Below are 22,558 nucleotides of genomic sequence, written 5' to 3'. Positions count from 1 at the left end.
GATATATATATACACACACATATATATACACATAATAACATTAATCCTATTTCTGCATTAATCCTGTTACAAGAGAAAGAATCAGAGCAGTGATGCAAAACCTCAAAATAGAAAAAAAAAACAACAGCACCCAAAACAAAAGAAATAATATGGTTCAATCAGCATCTATACTCCACAGTTCTTTCTTTTATTGTGGATACAATTTGATTTCATTTAATTGTTTATATTGCTTATCACCTATTCACTACTGTTTAAGGTACTTGGCATGACGTGATAAATGCTATAAACGGTATAATACCACATTTTCTGGTTATGATCATAAATTCATCTTGCAAATTAATTACAACAAATTACAAATAAAATGTTAGTTTCATGAAATATATGACAAAAGCATACCAATAATTCCAAAAGAAACATAAAATATAAACTTGATATAAATAACAAGTGCTTACTCGCAAGATTATTTAAAGCTAACGTCCATTTTATTTTTTTTCTTTCTTATTACGTGGATGATCTTTGAACCACAAACATAGCATTATAACCTTTGTTCATGAACATGCTTGCTTACCTGTGTATGAAGTGGAAAAAACTATTTTTTACTCATTACTGTTGTCTTAGTGGGATGGATTATTACTCTTTCTACAGGGTTATTGTTTTTTAACTTCTCTAAAAGGATCATGCTAATTGTTTTTTTCTCAAATTTTATAGTCCAAGACTGGTCTTCCACTTAGCACTTATTTTAGTGCTGTGAAACTTCACTGGATCTTAGAAAATGTGAGAAAAGTTAAAAAAGCTGTTGAAGAAGAAAGAGCTCTTTTTGGTACCATTGATTCATGGCTTATCTGGGTATGTTTTTATATATAAAATGTACATAGTATTGCAGGGAAATCTTTTTGACTATTCTGAATTCTATCTTATAAGATTTTATATTCTTGATATTTTTAAAAAGTAATTTACTAGGTTTGACACATACCTAATTTATTTGTTTTAAATATTTTAAGCATTTGACCTCTCTAAAGTCCTACTTTTATGTTGTATCATAGCACATATGGAGGTGATTAGGTTCTTGTACTCTATGCTAGAATACAGCAAGTTTTAACAAATTCTTACCAATCTATCAATGAGTATTAAGTGTCTACTATATGCCTGGCATATAGTATAAGCCCTGAAGATACAAGTACAAAGAAGGAAGCATTCCCTACTTGAAGGCAGCTTACATTTAATGGGGAGACAAACACATATATAAATATAGACAGGATAAGTATAAAGAGAATAAATCAAATATGCCTTGTAATTTGGGAGGGAGGCCACTAGCAACTAGGAAGAACTAGAAAAGTTTCATGCAGAAAATGGTGCTTGAGCTGTGTCCTAGTGGAAAAGAGAGACTCTTATGAGGCATAGGTAAGGAAGAAGTGTATTTTAGGTATATGAAATGATCTATACAAAGTCAGGAAATGGGGTGTTATGTGAAGAACAGAACAGCATATTACAAGACAGAGAGTTATATCAAGAGTCTGCAAAGAAACATGGCTAACATGGAAATGTTTTGCATGACTCCACATATATAATCTATATCACATCACTTTCCTTCTCAAGGAGGCAGGGAAGGGAGAGAATTTGAAACTCAAAATGTTTTTAAAAGGGTGGGAGAAAGGGAGTCAGAGAATTTGGAACTCAAATTTTTTTTTTTTTTTAGTGAGGCAATTGGGGTTAAGTGACTTGCCCAGGGTCACACAGCTAGTAAGTGTTAAGTGTCTGAGGCCGGATTTGAACCCAGGTACTCCTGACTCCAGGGCTGGTGCTCTATCCACTGCACCACCTAGCTGCCCCTCAAAATTTTTTTTTAAATGGATGTTAAAAAAATTTTTTTACATGTGATTGAGAAAAAAAAAAGTTAAGTGAAAAAAAAAAAAGAGTCTGCAAAGATAAGATGTGACCAGACTGTGTAAAGTTTTAAAAGTTTAATAGAGGAATTTATATTTTAATCCAAAGGAAATAGGAAGCCACTAGAGTCAGTTAAAGATTTCATATAGTCACTTGAGGAAAATTATTTGGAAAGACTTGGAGTATACTCCTGAACCTTTTTTATGTCCATCCTAATTAAGTTTGGAAAGAGTTTCATCACTGTTGGTGTAGATATTTGGTGATGAGTTCTTTAGCCATGGTCATCCATGAAACAAATTAAAATATAAAATGTGCCTCAATTCTCTGCAGCTTCCATTAATGGTGGCAGAGAAGGGAACAGAAATTGTTAAGAATCATACAGTTTTGAGACAATACATGGACATTAACTTGGGTGTTAGGACTTTAAACTTGAAACCCTTTCCTAGTGATTGAGTGGGCATATTACTGAAGAAACTGAATTGTATCAAATTTGACATTCTTGTTATAAATTAAACTAGGAGATAAAGGGAAGCTAGAGCTAAATGGAAAGTGCCTCCTAGTCTGTCTTTGGAGAAGCACATAATAGAGTTAGAAGGGTTGATTTTATCTTGCATTCAAATGTAACAAGAATCATAAGACATATGGTCATTTCATATGGCTTAAGATAAGCATTGCAAAAAGACTACTATAAAAATAATGGTGGCTTATGCCATTATTAATGCCAGCATTTAACTTCTTAAGCTTAGGAGTTGTGACATTTAAAATCTAGTATGTGGTCGTCTTGTTTCTACCCCCAGTGTGGGGGAAAACTAGCTAGGGTTTATTTATAAATTAGAAGCGTCAGCACCAGTTTTTTTGGCAATAAGCATTTATTAAAAAGTAAAGAGAGGGCACGTGGAGGTCAGGAAGTTAAGAAAGAAACCTATCTACCCTGGGGTTCAGACTGGCCTCCTTCTTCTCCTTTCCTTTCTGCCACCAACACAAGGTTTGGCAACGAAAGAGAGCAAGAGAGAGCATGAGAGCCCACCACACTTCCTACTTCCTGCCTCCCTGTGGCACAGGAAGAGGAATGGTCCCCACACACACCTCCAAGCTAATTGGTTGGTAGCATTCGAGTCCATTGATTGACATGACTTAAAAGTGGTCCATGAATTGTGAGGTAACTTCCTGATGCTGATTTGACCTCAGAAAGGTCACCTCATGCTTTCTTGGCAGGGCCCTGGAAAGAGTTCTCATCTGTAAAATGGGGGAGGGGGTGTGACCTCTAATGTCACCTCTACCTCTAAATCTGATCATCTATTGTATATGATGAGGAAGTAGAGAAATTCTGTGAAAAACCTGATAGGCTCCAGTTCAAATAAATATATACTTTAGTATTTGCTAATTTTAATGCAAAGGTGGGAGTATGGGAGTAAATGCAGACAATGAAAAGTTTCTTGCTAATATAGATTAGAAGAAAGAAATGAGAGACCAAAGCTTTGTAGACTATATAGAAGCATCACCTGCATATATATCATGAAAACTTAAGTCAGGAAGTCAGGAAGCACTGGATATGACAAAAAATGAAAATCTAGTTTAGCTCATTAGATGAGATGACTCAGTAATATGCTAATTCTGAATGAGCTGTGTAAAAGCAGAGAACGAATTTGTTAGAATAAATATAAAAATAAATTGGAAGAAAGAATTTAAAATGTGGTTCCAACATGACCTACTTAAACAAAATATTGATGCTCAAAAATGGGAAATAAATGAAAGACCATATTGAGAGAAACAATCACCATTTTTGAAGGATATTTAATTGATATAAACCATTGCCTATAATGAGACCAAGAAAGTCTACAGACTGTTTAAACCAACAGATTTCCTTGCCATGCAGAGAAATAGCTTCCAAATGCAATACTGGTGTAAAAATATAAACTTGTTTGCAAAATCTTATTGTAGGGTAGTGGAATACTAAATAATATCCTCACAAAAACAGTAAAACATATTGAAGGGAAAAATAAATTTATTTATGACCAACTAAGAAAAGTAAATCCTATGTGCATTTAAATATGAAATTGGAAGGTTAATGGCCCAAAAATGAAAAGAGCAAAAAGCTTTTACATATTTCTGCAACTAATTCTTCATCCTCACTGACAGTGGAACCACCACATTTGGATTCTATGTAACAGTGGTGGATGTGCTACATAAACAAGTGTGGGAAAAGTCCACCTACAGATGAGAACAAGAATGCTAAATACATAAGAGAGTAGCAAAACATGCTTGTTTTCTTGAATCAAAAGTAGTCTCAGAATGAGAATTGTGTGTGTGTGTGTGTGTGTGTATAAAAATATGTATACATATATATGTTTATATCTGTGCACGTTTAGTTGGAAACTCTGCAAGATGTAGTTTCCTACTGCATGCCCCCAAGAAACAACAGCCCCCTTGAATGTTTAAAAAAAAAATTGAGAAGAGTTGAGATGATATAAAAAACCAATAGTGAGCTGGGATGGTTTTGTTTGTCATAAGAAATTAGTTTGCTTCACAAAGCCTGCTTTGAACAACATTTTAATACAGATATAACAAATTATTAGTCATGCCCATTCCTACCATCTCAAAGAAGTTGGAATTTGATTCTGGGTGCAAAATAGACTTTTCCTCCGATGGACCATCAGTTGGGAGTGACATGAGCTCGTATATCTAAAGGAAGGATCCTCAGAGGCCTCCTATAATCAAAGTATTTTGGGGGGAGACATGATAGGCAACAATATTTAAAGGATGGATTAGAATCACAAAAACTTTCTTTAGCTTGGGAGACCATCTAAAGTATTATATTGTTAGATTAGGCATGAAGTTTGAAGGTCTAAAAAGTAAGGTGGTAGTAATAGTAACAGAAATGGAGAGATATTTAAGAGTTATTGCAAACAGGAAAATGAATATTGATGAAACTTCAATATCAGAAGACTATGAAGAAGAACAACTGAGGAATGGGGATTAGACCTGGGCTTCTATGAGTATAGGGAACTTTTGAGGGAGGAAATTCTCACCAACACAGGTCAGCACACCAGGGACAATTTAGAGCCCCAGAAAGCTACCTAGAACAAGGAGAGATTAAATGACTTTTACCCAGGCCCACATAGCCAGTCTACCTCAGAGGTGGGATTTAAAGCCAGGGCTTTCTGGCTCAAAAGTTAATTCCTGATGAGTCCCAATACTTTTCCTAGCAATTACCATGTACAGACGTTATTAGACACATAATGACATATGAAGGCAGACAGTTTCGTTTTTGTCTTTGTGTCTCCAGTGCTTAGCACTGTGCCTGCCATAGAGCAGTCACTTAAATGCTTATTGATTTAGCACTTTAAGTTTGGCAAAGCCCTTTAAATCCATTACTTAATTTGATCCTCACAACAACACTGTGAGGTAGGTGCAACTAGTATCATTCTCATTTTATGGGTAAGAAAATGGATTCAGAGAAATTGTGATTTAGTGACTTCCCATAGTCATGAAGCTAGTGCCAGGTGCAGTATTTAAACCTAAGCTGCTTCTGACTAAAAGTTTAGTGCTATTTCCACTCTTCAGTACTTCCTCTTATACATGAGGAATTCTGTAACAAAACACCTATCTCTTGTGGTTGGAGCACTTTAATTTTATTCCCTTCCAAAGGATATAAACATGGGTCTCTTTCCTGACTGTCAGATGTTTGAGATGGAATAATTTTTTTCATATGTAGTACAACTGCAATTAATTATAATCCTACAACGTAGAATTTTTCTTTGTGTAATCTTCTTTTAGGAGAGATACAAGACCAAAAAAAGCCCCACAAAACAGATACTTGGGATTGATTAAGCAGTTTAAAATTTAAATCAGAGTTACATTGTGAGCCATCAATTGTTTAGAATGGAATGATCTATTTTTTCCATATGTAATTAAGCTTTAATTAGAACAAATAAAGTAGATTTTTTAAAAAGTAATTTTTGTTTAAGAAATACAAATAGAAAAAGCTGATATCTGGGATTGACTCTAAAACTAATTTCTAGGCAGTGTCTTAATGTCAGATTCTGAACAATTCTTGACATTATATTTGATTGATATTTAGAATAATGATGTTGGAGTACTGAAATCTAAATCATCAAAGAAATTCAATTAGATTCTCTATTTACTAAGTCAAGAAAATGAACTGATAAATATTAGGATTTTTCAGTTACAGGTTTTCTGTTAAATCTTTCATTAACCAGAAAATTCAGTAACAATGTTTTCTTCATTAATCAAAGTCTTAGGTAGCAACAATTCTGATTAAATATTTCTTAGAGAAATCTCAATAAAACCACAAATAATAAGCAATTTTTTTAATCTTTCTATTTCCAGAGTTTGACAGGTGGGCCTAATGGAGGAGTCCATTGTACAGATGTAACAAATGCCAGTAGGACAATGCTTTTCAACATTCATTCTTTAGACTGGGATATAGAACTGTGCGAGTGAGTTCTATTTGGGATTGTATTAAAGCATACTTTTAAAAATTACTTGAAAAGATGTACTTTTGCTATATTTGTAACTTATTGGTTCCTATGATTTGATTATATTAACATTGAATTGCTTGAATAAATATAATTTAATGATAACTTGTCATTAATTAATTGGTAGGATATGCTTGCTACATAAACATATTATTTAATTATGGTTCCATAAATATAAATAAAGTATTGCATGGTGACTACATTTTAGGGGAGATCCTTTTAGTATGGTACTTCATTCTGTCTGTTTCTTTTAAATATTTGTTTGAAGATGAAGTAATAAATACCTAATGTGTAATGATAGTAGTGCACTTCTATGTAGCAATTTATAATTCAGAAAATGCTCACAACAATACTGTGATACAGAAGAGTGCATGTATTTTTATCTCATTTTGTGGGTAAGGAAACTGAGGTACAGAAAGGTTAAATAAACTTCCCAAAACCACATATCGAGGCAACTGGGTGGTGCAGTGAGTAAAGCACTTGATCTGTACTTGGGAAGACCTGAATTTAAATCTGGCCTCAGATACTTATTAGCTGTGTGACCTTGGGCAAGCTACTTAACCTCCATTGGCCTCAGTTTCCCCAACTGTAAAATGGGGATCATTACAGCATCTGCCTCACAGGGTGTTGTGAGGACCAAATGAGATGATATTTATAAAGTGATTAGCACAGTGCCTGGCACATAGTAGGCCCTGTGTACATGCTTATTCTCTTCTCCTCCCCCTAGTAAATGATATGACCAGAACTGTGCTATAAGAAACTGTCTTTTGTTTAATCTTGGGATCTTGAAACCATGCTTGGTTCATTCCTTACTGTATAACTTTCTGTTCAAATACATTTCATATTTCCTAGTTTTAGGTAATGTGTTGCCAAGTATTAAATTAACAATGACATACACCCCTAAATATTTCATTGTTTTTAGGTTTTTTGAGATTCCTATGACAATACTTCCAAATATCCGGAGTTCTTCTGAGATCTATGGTCTAATGGTAAATAATAATTTTTAAACGTCATTATTCTGGATTTGAAAGCCAAATTTAGCTAAATCAAGTTTAACTAACTTAAGGGATTTGTTAAATTTTTAGTGTATGAGTAACAGTGGCAAACTGATGAGTTTAGTAAAAGCCTGAGTTCTACTATCAAATCATTTTGATAAATAATTCATGATGATGAATATAGATTCTAAACCTTTTCATAGCATTACTACAGTTGTAAAAGATGCTATGAGAGCTTTTGATAGTTAGCCTTTGGACTTTGTTTCTCTAATTCACTTAAGTGATTGTGGTTACTTCTCCTAAATGACAAGAGGGGAGTTTCCACACAGTAAAACATTTTAAATTTAATGTTTTTCTTCAGGCATTCTCTTTTAAGTGAACAACTCCAAGTTATATATTGTGAACTTAGTAGATTTGGACAAAACATTCACCAAAAAATAATATCAAAGTTTTCTTGTCTGATCTGTGACATCACAATCTGTGATCATCTTCTTTATTAAATGCCTACTATGTGCAAAGTATTGTGGTAAGCCTTAAGGGAGATTTAGATAAGACAGTTACTATTCTCATGGAGTTTACAGCTTAATAGAAGGATTAGACATAAACATAGATTGATCTACTACATTAGAGAGTCCATTAAAACAGTGCTTTCTAAGGTTCAATTATGGGAGGGATTACTGACTTAGGGAAGAAAGGAGCATTTTGAATGTGATAGGCAAGAAAGCAACAGGGGGAAAAGAGGGGGGTAGATGTAGGGAATAATGAAAAACAGAGATAAGAGAGCAGGACATTTTGGGAGATAGTTCAAGTGAAAGGGGCCTTGTGGAGGACTTTGCCAAGGGGTAAAAAATTTGCAACTTCATTTGATGGGCAGTGAGAATTTTTGAGTAGAGGAATCAAATAATTCACTAGGAATATTGTTCTGACATGAACATGTAGGAAATATTTGAGAACAGAGAGAGGGGAGATGGGAGGACCTTAAAGGGGAGTGAGGGTTTATAATAGGATTGAGGCAGTAGGAATAGATAGGTAGGGCAAAGAAGCAAGAGATGTTGCAAGGGTGTAATCAATTGACCTTACAACTGGATATGATAATAAATTAAACTGAATATGATAATAGGGTTAAGAAGAGAAGAATTAAAGATAACCCCAAGATTTTGAATGTGAGAAACCAAGTAAATGGTTCTGCCAGAAGTAAAAATAGCAAACAGAGGAAGAAGAGGTTTAACAGCACCAACAAACAAAAATCTGTTTTGCATATGTGTTTATGGTGGTGCTACACGTGAAGACACCCTGGAAGCAAGCAGAGAGGCAGATATGGAGCTCAAAAGAGAGGTCAGGACTGAAAATGTAGATTTGGCAGCTTTGTATAGAGATGGCTGTAGAAGTGATGGGAGTGAATAAAATAGTCAAGGAAGAAAGTGTTGAGAAAGGCAAGAAGAACCAAGGAAAATCTAGTAGGAATCACTCATTACAATTAAGTACCCAAAGGCAAGCAAAGCAGTTTTGTTATTATCATGTTAAATTTGACAGATACTTAAGAGTACAATGTATTTAAGTTCATAGTTTCATATACAATCTTTGTATAAATATATTGAAATGTTCATGCTTAATTCACAAATAAAATTCAGAAGAATTATAGGAAGGGTTTTTTTTATGGATTTGGGAGATTGTTCTTATATTTGGAGGCAGATTTTTAAAAAAGGTGGTCCAGTAGAAAGGGTCATTCATTGCTGGGGCACGATTCTGGAAAGAGAGAAGGGAATTGGATGTAGGGCACAGGAAACAAGGGTTTTCCTTAGTGAAGAATAGGTGTGTAGTCTGCCCAGATGGGAGATAGTGGATGATGATTCTTAGAAGTTCTTAGGGTTATAAAAGGGCAGGTAAAGGAATTGATGCCAGATGGCATCAGTTTTCTCAGTGAAGTGGGAAGCAACTTCATCTTGGGGGGGGGGGCGGTGGGGATTGAAGGCATGGTAGGAGATGAGAATAGAGACACATTTAGAACAGTTGCTATGGAGAACACAGTAGAGAATTCATAAGAGTAGAATAGAAGGATTTTCTAGTAGCAGAAGGGGTTGTATACTATAAATTTGTGCGAAATCTGTTTAGATTATTTTCTCTATTGATATATAGTAGTGCTGAAGATGAAATGGAGAAATTGGATGCCTGGAGTTGCTCACAGATAAGGATTCATGAGTCTAGAACCATAGGTCAGGTAGACAGAATTTATACAATGGTTAGGACACCTTAAAGTTGCAGACTTTGAGATTTGGCGAGATGGTAAAGAGGTGGAGAGAGAGGAAGAGATGGAGGGACAAGAAATTGTGGTCAGAGAATAGAATTCCAAAGTTCAGGATCTCTAAAAATGATGGGATTAATTTTACAGCTGATGAAGTCAAATCAACAGGCATTTGCCTGGCACTAAGGATACTAAGATAACAATGAAACAATCTCTGACTTCAAGGAGCTTACATTTTAGGGAGAAAGGGTACTGTTTACTGTGGACAACATGTTTATATCTTTATGGATATAAACACAATAAAAGATATTATGGGAAGGCAGCTCTACCAACTGGAGAGAACAGGAAAGGTCTCAAGTAGGAGAGGGCATTTCAATTGAGCTTCAAAGGATAACAGGAACCCTTTAAGAGGTGAAGGTGGAATATATTACCACTATGGAGAAGAGCCTGAGCAGAGGCACAGAGACCACAGTGTTATAATTGAAGAAGATCCTGGCTCGGCCAGTTTGGCCCAACACATCAGCATTGAAATGTATATGCAATAATGCAGTTTTGGTTTTTCAAGAAAGGCTTCAGTTAAAAAAAAAAACATGAAATTCAATTTAAAGTAGAGACAGAATACAGTTATGATTATAAGAAATTCTTAAAACATTTCATGCTCTTAGAAACTACTCACAGAGTTTTACTTTGATAATAGTGAATTGAAGTCCTAGGTTAAGTAGATTTTTAAAAGTCATCACTTCTATGTATCAATCTATAAGGGAAGCAGTGAAAGTATACAGCTGTTAAAAAAATGCCAACTGCTTATCTGCATACTGTTTATGAAATTATAGAGGAGCTGTCATTGAACTGACTAAAATTCAAGTACATAAAACTGTACACATGAAGAATAGTTTCAGAGAAAGGTTGAACGACATTTAGATTAGCTAATTTTTCTTTTGCATTTGAAATGTGTCTCTATCCCTTTTCTCCCTTCTTGCTGGCTGTAGAAAATCTCTCATAGCCTGGTGAGTAGGTCATCCAACAATTATGTTTCCCATCCATCCATTTGGTAAAGATAACAGTGTATTTCCACTTATTCTAGGAAGACAAATATATTTAAGAAATAATTGGATGTATTTAGAATTTCACTTGCGCAAAATTGCAATAAATTGTACTCAGATTTTTTAAATCAATTTTGAGTATTTAAGGGGTTGTTTTTGTTGCTCTCCCTAAGTTTAAAGGATTGAAAGTCATTCTGAAGCAAATAATTATCTGTAGCTTCCTATTGAGATTCTGAACATAAATTATAAATACTTTAGTCATCAGAATATTAAAACTAAATGTTATTTTCCCTTTTTTACGTTGGATGTAAATTGTGTCTGGATGCTTTAAATAGTTTTCTTAATTTCCCCTGAATAATAATTTGTATTCAACATCCAAGATGTGTCAGTTGGAAATACACTGTCACTTTCTATGCATGCTTCACCAAAGGTAGATTCTTATAGTCCACAAGAGAATTTCCCTCAAGAGAATATACTGCCTTGTACGGTTATGTTAATATCTTCAGAAGTATAAGTAGAAATTTTCTGATGTTATTTACTGGTTGATTCATTTTTTTGTTTTCCTGGTTTTTTACCTTTATTAATTTCATATCTCATCATGGAAGTATAAAGACATCGCTTCTATTTTTAAATGACAGCTCATTAGTTAACCAACAAGAGTGATCCAAGAAGCATTTCTTCTGTTCCTATTAAGAAAAATTTTATGAAATAAATTTGTGGTTGGGCATGTTGAAAATAAACGAAATTGAAATTTGGTAAAGTGCCAAGTCATTCACCATATATCTCAATTTAAAATCCTGGTTTGGTTTTTGGCTATATTTGTAAGATTAAAAACTACTTTATTCAACATATTTTACTTATATTAATCTGATAAATGAAGTGGTCAAATTATATATGATATTGTGTTCAACTTATAGAAACAGTTTTTAAATCATCATCTTAAAAGTTATTTGGATTGTAGGAACAATGAGGAGGATATAAATCCTAAAAAGTAAATAACATGTCAAACTGGTTCAGCAAATGGTTGCATATTTACTGAAGTTGTATTTGTTATAGAACCAACATTTTATAAATGTTTTAAAATGCTGACTTTTTAATGGAATTTTTTTATTGATAATGGTATCAACTATATGATAAAATCATAGAATCCTAGAATATTAGATCTGTAGGAAACTTCTTAGGTTAGTTCTACCTTTTCATTTTAAAGTGAAGAAACTGAGGCCTAGAGTGGTTAATTGACTTGCCCAATATCACTCACATAATTTTCATGGAACTAGGACTAGCCCTCAGATAAAGTGAGAGTATGAGTCTCATTCTGATGTTCTCTCCACTCTACCATACTATGGTATTGTTATTATTCTAGGTGTTCTTTTAGGACATAGGAATGTATAACCTATGTAGTCATAGCACTTTGCTTTGTCTTGTCTGCCTGTGCACAAGAGCATGTGGCTTTTTTATGTTGATCCTTTTATAATATATTAATAAGGTGGGCTATTTTTATTATATCATAACTGTATTTTTATATTTCATTAGAAAGCTGGTGCCTTGGAAGGTGTGCCATTATCAGGGGTGAGTTCTGTTCTGAATATTTTACTTTAACTTTCCTCTGATAAACCTTTTCTGCAGTTAAATTATTTTCCCATCTAGATTTTACAAAAGTAATGAACAGCAAAACTAATTTTTCTTGTCTTACTCTCCTTTGTCATATCCTTTATTAGTTAATGGTAGTATTGAATAATAAAATGCTCAAAAGATGGAATGCAGAAGGAAAGGCCTTTTTATCTCTTTAATTTTTTGTGTAAGTGATCATCTAGGAATTGTTTACATTGTTCCCATTGGTGGTATTTTGTTACCCTTATTTATACATTTGTGCTTATAGTGCTTGGGAGACCAGTCTGCTGCCTTAGTTGGACAAATGTGTTTCCAAGATGGACAAGCTAAAAATACGTAAGTTGTAGAAACAGAACTTAAAACTCAATTACAGTTTAGCTTGGAGTTTGGTGGTGGTTGTTGTTGTTATTGTTGTTGTTTAGCACTTTAAGCTTTGAAATATATAAATACTGAAAATAGTCAACATCTTCAACATAAGCATATTCAAATTATTTTATCTTTTTCTTCTTGATCTGTACCTTATGATATTTAGTTCATAAATAAAAGCATACTGTAAGTATGGTATAATGAGCCTAGAACCATGATTTCATTAGTATTAGGAATTCCACCAATGCAAACAAACACCTTGTCTGCAATTTAGAGTTGTTTGAAGTTCAGTGATTTGCTTTTGGTCCCACATCTATCATGTTAGAGGCAGGACTTAAACTCAGCTCATCCTAATGACAAGACTGCCTCTGATATTAAAAATACACTAAAAATTCATGAATACCTCTAAAGATATTAATTAACAATTTTATCTCCCCATGACAAAATTTTGGTTTTAGTATATTAGCAAATAGAAGTAATTATTTTAAAAGCACAAGATTTCAAAATTAATTGGAATCACAATTTAATAGTTACTTTTTGATAAATCTTAATGAATTGTGAATCTAGATTTTTATAGGATTTCTTAGTGTTTGATTTCCACTAGTGAACTTACTATCTTTCTTCCAAATGTTTTCAACTTTTAAAGTAGAAAGTAAAAGACCTGTTCCAAGTTCATAATAAGAATTCAGCATATTTCCTTCTTAATCTTATATCGCATAGATATGGAACTTTATTTCAGCATGTTTGTGAAATCTTTCTATAGGACATGAGTTTTTTTTATTTTTTGCTTCATGCTAGTGTAGAAATGTATAATGTTTATGGTCTTTTGATTTACCCTTGTTATTTACATTAGCATATGATAATATAAGCAGATTTTCAGAGGCATACTTCATCTAAAGCTTGAGCAAGATAGTAAATAAGTTTGGTTTTATTTTCTTATGACTGGAATAAGTACTATCTGATAAAGTCTTAACTACTTAAATGTGATTACATATTGCATATTTTCTTTACTTAAAATTTGCTAAAATAAGATAATTAAAAATAAACTTACAGGAAGGGAATAATTACTATTTTAAAGTTAGAATAATATTAGTTGTGACACTTCTAATGTTCTGTGGTATACAAAGTACTATTCTCAGAAAAACCCTTTGATGATGAGACAGCTAGGTGGTACAGTGAATGGAATGCTGGGCCTGGAGTCAGGAAGACCTGAGTATAAATACAGCTTCAGATACATACCAGATGTGTGACTGTGGGCAAGTCATTTAATATGTTTGCTTCAGTTTTCTCAACTGTACAGTGGGAATAATAATAGCACCTTTCTCCTAGGGTTGTTGTGAGGATCAAATGGGATAATATTTGTAAAGCACTTAGCACAGTGCCTGGCACATAGTTGGTACAATATAAATTTTAGCTATGGTGATGAAAATGATGATAATGATGATATGGATTGATATGAGTTTTTCTAATTCCATTTTTACCAGTAAGGAAGTTAAGAATCATATTAAGTGGCTTATTCCTAGTCACACAGTGAGTAAATATCTGACAGGGGTCTCAAAATCAAGTCCTCTAACTCCAACATCCTACACTTATTCTTTTTTTGATACAGCAACTGATAAGACAAAAACAAACAAACAAACAAACAAAACCCGGATTCCCATAGTTTGGCTAGTTACTCTGCTTCTAGACAGGTGATATTCCAAATCGAATCACTGAGGTATTTTTATATAATTTTGAATATTTTATAATTTCCTGATAATCTCTATACGTTGCAAGGTAGTTGACATTCTTCCCCATGTCTAACCTAATTACTGGGGAAAGTAACAGTCAGCATTTGGAGCTAGTGGGAAGTAGCAGACAACTGATTGATGATTGGATAAAACAAGCTTCACCTGCTTCACAGTTTTTAACTAAGGAGAGCTTAGTCTAAGGCTGGTGCTACTCACCATCTTTCATGGGGTTGTCTGCTTCTGGTCTATGTTATCCTTTTATTTATTCTTACTATTTTGCTATTTTCTTCATCTTTGCTGAAGTTGGGAAAAGGACACTACTCTCCAGAGAGCTATAAAAATAGGTCATATTGTCACTTTTCTGACAATAATGCCTTAAAGTATTAAGGATAGAAGGATCGATCTGTGATTGATGATCCTGATCCTATGTAGCTAATTACTGCTTACAGTTCTATTTCTATTGTGAAGAATGTGAATACATAATAATACAATCTTAAAAGAACTATTTTACTTGTGAATCATCTTGAAAGTTTTATTTTCTGAATGTAACATTAATATATTGAGAACAATTGTTAAACATGAAGGAAAATACACTATATTTTGGAATTTTTTTATTATTTGTTTAGAGTTCTGGATCTTTCTTTCTTGAAATAATTGGTCTCTCACCTAAGAATCAAGAGATAAAACTTTAATATTAGTAATAATTTTTTAATCATTAGGCAAAAAACATAGGTATGTATTAATAATTATGGGGTGGGTAGGTAGGTAGGATAGTGGATACAGTTCTGCACTTGGAGTCAGGAAGACTTATCTTCCCAAGTTTAAATCCAGTAATATATTGACTAACATATACTCTGTTTCACTGAAAGAGTTAATTGTTTAAATCCTGTGAATTTCCCAAAGGTGAAAGTAAGATAGTCCTAGTTGGATGAGAAGAGATAATAGTTGTCCCTGACATTCTTTATTCTTATTCAGAACATTATCTCAGAAAATCGTTCTCTTGGACTGATAGTATGAAAGATCAAAATAAGGTTGAAAAACTATTGGAATTTGATTCCATGTTTTGTCAGCCAGAATAAGTTTCCTGTAAATTACAACAATAACTTTCTTTTTCTTTTTCTTTTGGTAGGGCAATGGGGGTTAAGTGACTTGCCCAGGGTCACACAGCTAGTGAGTGTTAAGTGTCTGAGGCCAGATTTGAACTCAGGTCCTCCTGACTCCAGGGCCAGTGCTCTATCCACTGCACCACCTAGCTGGCCCTACGACAATAACTTTTAATTAAGGTCTCAATTCTAGAAACAACTAGGGACTTTTTAGGAACCCCCTTTTCTGCTTTGTTTAAGTGCATTAGCAGAAAAAATGAGACTAGCAGCAAAGTAGCAACAGTATTATCACAGAGTGACTGGAATCAATTCTATGTCCTTGAGAACTCAGGAGCAGAGTACACAACCAGCAATATTTTCATCATTGACTTGAGGTTTAAATTAGCTCCCCCTGATTTCCATTTGCATCCTCTTCAGTTTATGAGCTACCTAATGTAGGCTAGGGGTACTGTTCTGAAGCTAATATTGATGATTATTAGCTGCTACCCAAGATAGAGCTATCGTGACTCTTTTCTGTTTCTTTTTGAATCTGCTATAATACTGCTAAACAAAGTATTTCTCAGATACCCTATTCTGACTCTTGTTCCAAGATCCAGGTGGCCACAGTTGCAAGGAGCCCCTGTTATGTAGTTCTACTGGTTAAATATCTACCATTAATAATGTTTGTTCTATGTAAATTGGCAGACAAAAAATCTCTGTGATTGAAACTTAGTTGTCATTTGGTAACACAGATGGCATAGGTACAACCTCAGATTATGATTAATAATATAGTTGATATTTAAACACAATATTCGTTTGACAAAAAAAAAAGTTAGAAGTAGCCTAAAGTTTATCTCAAAAATGTATTACTAAAAATGGTAGTTGTATTTTTCATAAAGAGTGGTTCTCCTGGCTTTGTCCCCAAGATGATCTAAAAGATATATGTTAAGAACTTTAGAACTTAGCAAGTGCTCTAATACAGTTTATTGTGCCAATAAATTAAATGTTGGCTTTGTTAACTTGTTGGGATTTGTCTTAAGTAAAATTACTATACTTTTCCTTCCCATCAATTATAGGTATGGAACAGGCTGTTTCCTACTATGTAATACAGGCCAAAAGGTTAGTTTTTTTTTCTTCTTTATTATCAGGGCCTTATTTTATTTGTGAAAGCAATAAAGTGTTAAGCATGATTTGTTACAAAGCTTTTTAAGTGTTTGGATCTATTTTTAGGTGTAAGTTAATATCATTTTAAGGTGCTAAGACTAGTCAAACATGAAAAATCACAAAATATAACTGTTGGGAAGAGCAAGCATTTATGTTACTTAAATCTTCATTTGTGGAAAAACTAGAAGCTAACTGGCAAAGATCCTTTATTGAAACTAATTTGGGGAAATAAATGTATTTCATTTATGATGTATTATTTATAATACTTATTTTTTCAAAGTAGCCAAAAGTAAGCTTAGTATGGTGAAAATATACATGTGTGTATGTATGTATTTATACAGGTATATATGTGTACATATACATATATAAAATGTATAAGTATTTTACCATTCCTTTTTTTAAAAAAATTATTTAACCTTAAAATATTTCTGTTTTGTCTAGTGTGTTTTTTCTGATCATGGCCTTCTTACCACAGTGGCTTACAAACTGGGCAGAGATAAGCCAGTATGCTATGCATTGGAAGTAAGTTTATTTTCATAATTTTTATGATATAATAATTTATCTAAACATTAAAATATGTAGTGCTTTTTAAAATCTTACCCCCAAATCTTAGTGAATGACTTGGAAGGTTGATATCTGCTACATGGTTTAAAAAAAAAAAAAAGGTGGCTCTTGATGTACTATATTCCCCAATGAAAATCCCTACAGAGACAGGGCAGTTCTCCTTACTTGTCTTCTTGTGATAATCAGCTTACTATAGCACTTAGTAATTTAAGATGTGGAGAAGGAAATTGAGAAATTTTAAAGCGCCAACACACACAAACAAATGGTTTCTCCAAGTATTTTTAATTCATTAAAAAAAAAATTACACACACTGCCACAGATGTTTTTTACAAAGTCTTTTTTTTAATTGACTTAAATTCGGATGATTTCTTTATGAATTACTCAAATTCAATATTGCTTTAATAATATGATTTTTGCAACTGACCTAATAAATGAGTTATCTTACTGTTCCAACTATATCCAATCTAAAATTTTGTAAATTACCACTATTTTAAAAACTCTATAATTTACAACCTAGGTGTGTAAGAGCTTTAACTTGTATTTCATATCTTTTCTTTTTACTACATTTTATGTAGCATAATGCTTTTGTATATGTAGTAACTCTATTGAAAAGTTTTTTCTCCCCAGTGCACTCTATATCCCTACAATATATGTCCATACACTGATGCTATAAAAACACTATATTGACCCTTCAGAATAGATCATTGCTGTTCACTTATTCTCTTGCTCACATATTCACTTTTTTGCTTCTATTTGTTTTCTTCTCTCATTTGTTGTGCATTTTTCAGTACATAAATTAACAGTAGAATAGCTGACTTTGCTTTGTAAGGTACCCTTGTGATTGGGCATCTGTTCTAACCTCTATCCAATCTTTTACTTCCAGACAAACAAGGAACCCACCACCTCCTGAAGTAGCCCATTCCTCTTCTGCATAGTTCTAATTATTAGGGCATTTTTGCTAACATCAATCCTAAACTTCCCCCTTTGTAACTTATGCTCATTTCTTTAGGTCCTGTCCTTATGGGCTAAAAGGAATAAGTCTAATCCATTTTCTATGACAGCCATCTTCATATTTTTTAAGGGGGGTTGTCATTTGCCCCTTGAGACTTCTCTTCTTCAGGCTGTACATCCCCAAGGATCTCATCTCATTCTTCGTAATCTTTCAACAATTACTTATGGTGGCTCAGTAATCACATCTGCCAGTTATTTCTGTCCCTAAGGATGCATTCCTTCATTCCTTTTTTTTTTTTTAGTGAGGCAATTGGGGTTAAGTGACTTGCCCAGGGTCACACAGCTAGTGTTAAGTGTCTGAGGCCAGATTTGAACTCAGTTACTCCTGACTCCAGGGCCAGTGCTCTATCCACTGCGCCATCTAGCTGCTCCAAGATGCATTCCATATATTCTAGGTGACCTCATTTCATCAAAGATATCTAGGTGCTCTCTTATTGTCTTCTTTATCTTGGTTACGAACCATTAGCAATTTTCATTAAGTCACTCGTTGTACAAAGGACTCCTTGGCAGAGAAAAAAGAAGCAAAGCAACAATTGAATATTTCAGCCTTCTCTTTTCAGTTTCTTTCATTCCAACAATCCCAGGCACTGGTTCTTTCCTTCTCTTGGCCTCTTTCTTCTAGTAGCTTAAAAAATAACAACAAATGTTTTGCTATGCTTAGCTTCCCTCATCATCTTCCACTCATTTTGAATTTTAGCACCCCAACATTGTTTTTACTGGACCCTGTGCCCAGATCTTCTTACCTCTCACTTCTTTCTCCATTGTTTTTAATGTAAATTATTTGAATTCTCTGTAAATCCATATCCAGTCTCTTCAGATAAGTTCTGTTTTTCCTTCATTGAGTTTTTCCCTTTGTGTCTTGAATTTCATTCTTGAGAATTTCCCATCCCTCCTCAGGACTTCCCTATGTCATTTTAGTGCTCAGGACCCTATCTGCCCTTCCTCTGAACCCTTTGAAATCTGCTTTCTTAAAACTTAGGCTACATCTCAGATTATGTCTAACTTTCTTCTCTTTTTATGTTACAATATTTGAGTAATTGGTCACTTTCTCTGACAAATTTCCATCATTGATACCCTGTTAGTGAGAATTCAATCCAGTATGGAATGTCCCCTTATTGATTCTTCTTTATTTTGAAGGATAAAATTACATTAAGGCAAGTCAAAAAGTTAGCAGTTCTTTTTCGAAAAGAAAGAGCTCCAGCAGATATTCAGATAATCCAGTATGTACAGATGTCCAGAAAGTCTATTATCATGATGATAAGCATGCCTCTAGGTTAGGCTTATGATCTGTTTAGACTAGATTTGTTTCCTTTATCTGGACAGGTAGTCCATAGCATATCCCAATGGCAAAATGGCTTCTATTTTTCCCTTCATTGGTCTTAACCCACATGTTCTTCACTTTGCTGTCCCCTTCTGGTTGTTGCTCCCACTTTTGAATAAAGTAGAAACAGAATTTCATCCCACTAAGTCACAATGATACTTATAAGGCCAAATTTGCTTCCTCATCTTGTGGCCTCTCATTCCTGTTGCTTATTGCATAAACTTTAGGCATTAGTGTATGGACTTTTGAGTGTCCATGGGCTTTAGTTCTGCCCTCTCCTGGCTTGGATTTTGTCTACTGTGAACTTAGGTGTCTCATAGGGTGATTTGCTGGTGCTAGATACAAACATCACAAAGTCAGTGAGGTTACTGCAAAATCCCCCTTTTTCTCCATACTAATTTAGATTCTCATCTTTGAATTTCTTTTTAAAGAATTGTCAGTGTTTATATCTAACCACCTAAGCACCTCTTTAAAATGTTTATTTACATTATGACACTTGGTAATTTAATTGCTGTTTTATATTTCCTTTTTTTACTAATTACTTTGTTTCACCAGTTTGTTTTTCTAACACTTTACTTTACCTGTGTTAAATTTATCACTTCTTTGCTTACCTTTTCTTCCTTGTTTAGCAAAATGACCTTGAGTCTCTCTCTTTAGATCCTTATTCCTTGTGATCATGTTTGATCCTGTTCCTTTTTCTTACAGAAGCCAGAAATAGACTCTGAATCTGGATGTTTTTCTGACTCAAATTTTTCTCAATTTCTCCAAAGCTCAATCTGTACTTCTTCACTATTCACCTTTTTATTTTATTCAGGTCTTCTATCTTTTCCCTCTTTTTCAGTGGAACATGGAAGTAAAATTTGTGTTGTAAACAGTGTCTTAGAGTTGGAAAAAACATAGGTAATCTTATTCAACCTCTCCCATCATATAAATCATTTCTACTGGGGCAGCTAGGTGGTGCAGTGGATAGAGCACCGGCCCTGGAGTCAGGAGGACCCGAGTTCAAATCCGGCCTCAGACACTTAACACTTACTAGCTGTGTGACCCTCGGCAAGTCACTTAACCCCAATTGCCTTGCCCCCCCAAAACCAAAATCATTTCTACTACATTGAAGGCAGATAGCTACCTATCTTGGCTTTACTGGACATTTGGTTTAGGGGAGTGAGATAGCAAATATATTTCTTTCAGTTTTCATTGTTAGAAAAGTACTTACTTTATATTGGGCTGAAACCTTCCTACCTCTATTTTCCATCCATTGGGCCTAGTTTTAGCTTATACAGAATAAGCTAATTACTTCTTCCACATAACAATCCTCCAGATATTAGAAGAGCTTTCCTCCTTTGTCCTTGACCCCTCAGATCCTTTCTTCTTTAGGCTAAATATCTTGAATTCCTTCAATCACTTTGTAATTTGAATTTTAGTTACCTCCCAATCATGGTCACCTTTTTCTGGATGTGTTGTAGTTGTCACTGCCCTTCTTAAAATGTAGTACCTGGGGGGCGGCTAGGTGGCACAGTGGATAGAGCACCGGCCCTGGATTCAGGAGTACCTGAGTTCAAATCCGGCCTCAGACATTTGATACTTACTAGCTGTGTGACCCTGGGCAAGTTACTTAACCCCCATTGCCCCGCCAAAAAAACAAACAAACAAACAAAATGTAGTACCTGGTATATGAAATGGCACTGTTACCTTCCTTAATTTGGATTTATCTTAATATTATGCAGCTTAATATTACATGAACTTTTTTATTGTTGTTGTTCAATTGTGTCTAACTCTTCATGACCCCACTTGGAGTTTTCTTGGCAAAGATACTGAAGAGGTTTGCCATTTCCTCCTCCAGGTCATTTTATAGAAGAGGAAACTGAGGCAAACAGGGTTAAGTGACTTGCTCAGGTCAAGTGACTAGCTTATACAGCTACTAAGTGTCTCAAGCCAGATTTGAACTCAGGAAGATGAGTCTTCCTAACTCCAATGCTAACACTCTATCCACAGCATCACCTAGCTATCATACAGCTTTATTAGCAACTGCTTAATACTGTTGGCTCATACTGATTTTGTGGATAAAATGCAAAATCAAGGTTTGGTTTTTTTTTTAAATATGACCTACTGTTGTACCTATGCAATTGATTACTTGAACCTAAATGTTTGATTAAATTATTTAAATTAATTTTGATTAATTTATTTAAATTTCATCTAATTAGCTCATAATTGCAGCTTGTTGAAAATTTTTTATTCTGTCATCAAATATATTATCTATCTTTCCCAGCTTTTTGGAATCAGGAAATTTCATAAGCATTTTACATCTTTGACTTACTGGTTTAAAAAAAAATGAACAAGACCTCTTTGGCCTCAATTTGCTTGTTTTAAAAATGAGGTAGCTGAACTATATGATCTTTTTCTCTTCTAAAATTATTTGACAGGACAAAGCTTAGAGTTCCCTCTTTTGATTGTGGTATTGATCCATTAATCAAATGTTAAATAGTTATTCATTTAGCTAAAACTGCATCTCTCTCATGTTATCCATTCGACATTTTCTTGTCTGAAAGGCTATAATGGAAAGCTCTATAAATGCATCAGTGAAAGTTAAGAGAAAATGAGGTTATATCTATAGCACTCCAATTTTCTACCGATTTAATAACCTAGTTTGTTTAGGTTTCCTATGTCAGCATTCAGGGCTTATTATTTTCTTTTATAGGTTCTCATAAAGCATTTTTATGAATTCAGTTAAATATTTTGAGAGATATCATGCTGCATAGTTTCTGAAGTATGATTGAATCAAAGTGTGTTTTTTTCCATGAGTCAAGTACTTTATTCATACTGGATGCTTAATAAATATTTCTGAATCAAAAGTAAATTCACGGGGCAACTAGATGGTGCAGTGGATAGAGCACTGGCCCTGGAGTCAGGAGTACCTGAGTTCAAATCCGACCTCAGACACTTAACACTTACTAGCTGTGTGACCCTGGGCAAGTCACTTAACCCCAATTGCCTCACTAAAAAAAAAAAAAAAAAAAAAAGTAAATTCACTTAAGAGGCAGCATTATAT

General features: G+C 34.0%; 1 protein-coding gene across 5 annotated transcripts in view; it reads left to right on the top strand.

Annotated features, from left to right (window-relative positions):
* The window catches only part of GK (glycerol kinase), a 77,465-nt gene that overhangs the window by 34,005 nt on the left and 20,902 nt on the right, over positions 1 to 22,558 (top strand). For 3 of the 5 annotated variants that reach the window (XM_043993044.1, XM_043993048.1, XM_043993047.1), the window contains 7 exons: positions 709 to 846; positions 6,235 to 6,344; positions 7,306 to 7,372; positions 12,197 to 12,232; positions 12,543 to 12,610; positions 16,529 to 16,571; positions 17,058 to 17,138. In XM_043993044.1, coding sequence (XP_043848979.1) covers positions 709 to 846; positions 6,235 to 6,344; positions 7,306 to 7,372; positions 12,197 to 12,232; positions 12,543 to 12,610; positions 16,529 to 16,571; positions 17,058 to 17,138 — 543 coding nt within the window. Of the gene's footprint in view, positions 1 to 708; positions 847 to 6,234; positions 6,345 to 7,305; positions 7,373 to 10,609; positions 10,628 to 12,196; positions 12,233 to 12,542; positions 12,611 to 16,528; positions 16,572 to 17,057; positions 17,139 to 22,558 lie in introns of all 5 variants that reach the window. The other 2 variants (XM_043993046.1, XM_043993045.1) reach the window with 1 other exon arrangement.

Source organism: Dromiciops gliroides, chromosome 3, assembly GCF_019393635.1.
Source record: "Dromiciops gliroides isolate mDroGli1 chromosome 3, mDroGli1.pri, whole genome shotgun sequence".
Lineage (NCBI taxonomy): Eukaryota > Metazoa > Chordata > Mammalia > Microbiotheria > Microbiotheriidae > Dromiciops > Dromiciops gliroides.
This window is presented reverse-complemented; position numbering and strand designations above follow the sequence as displayed.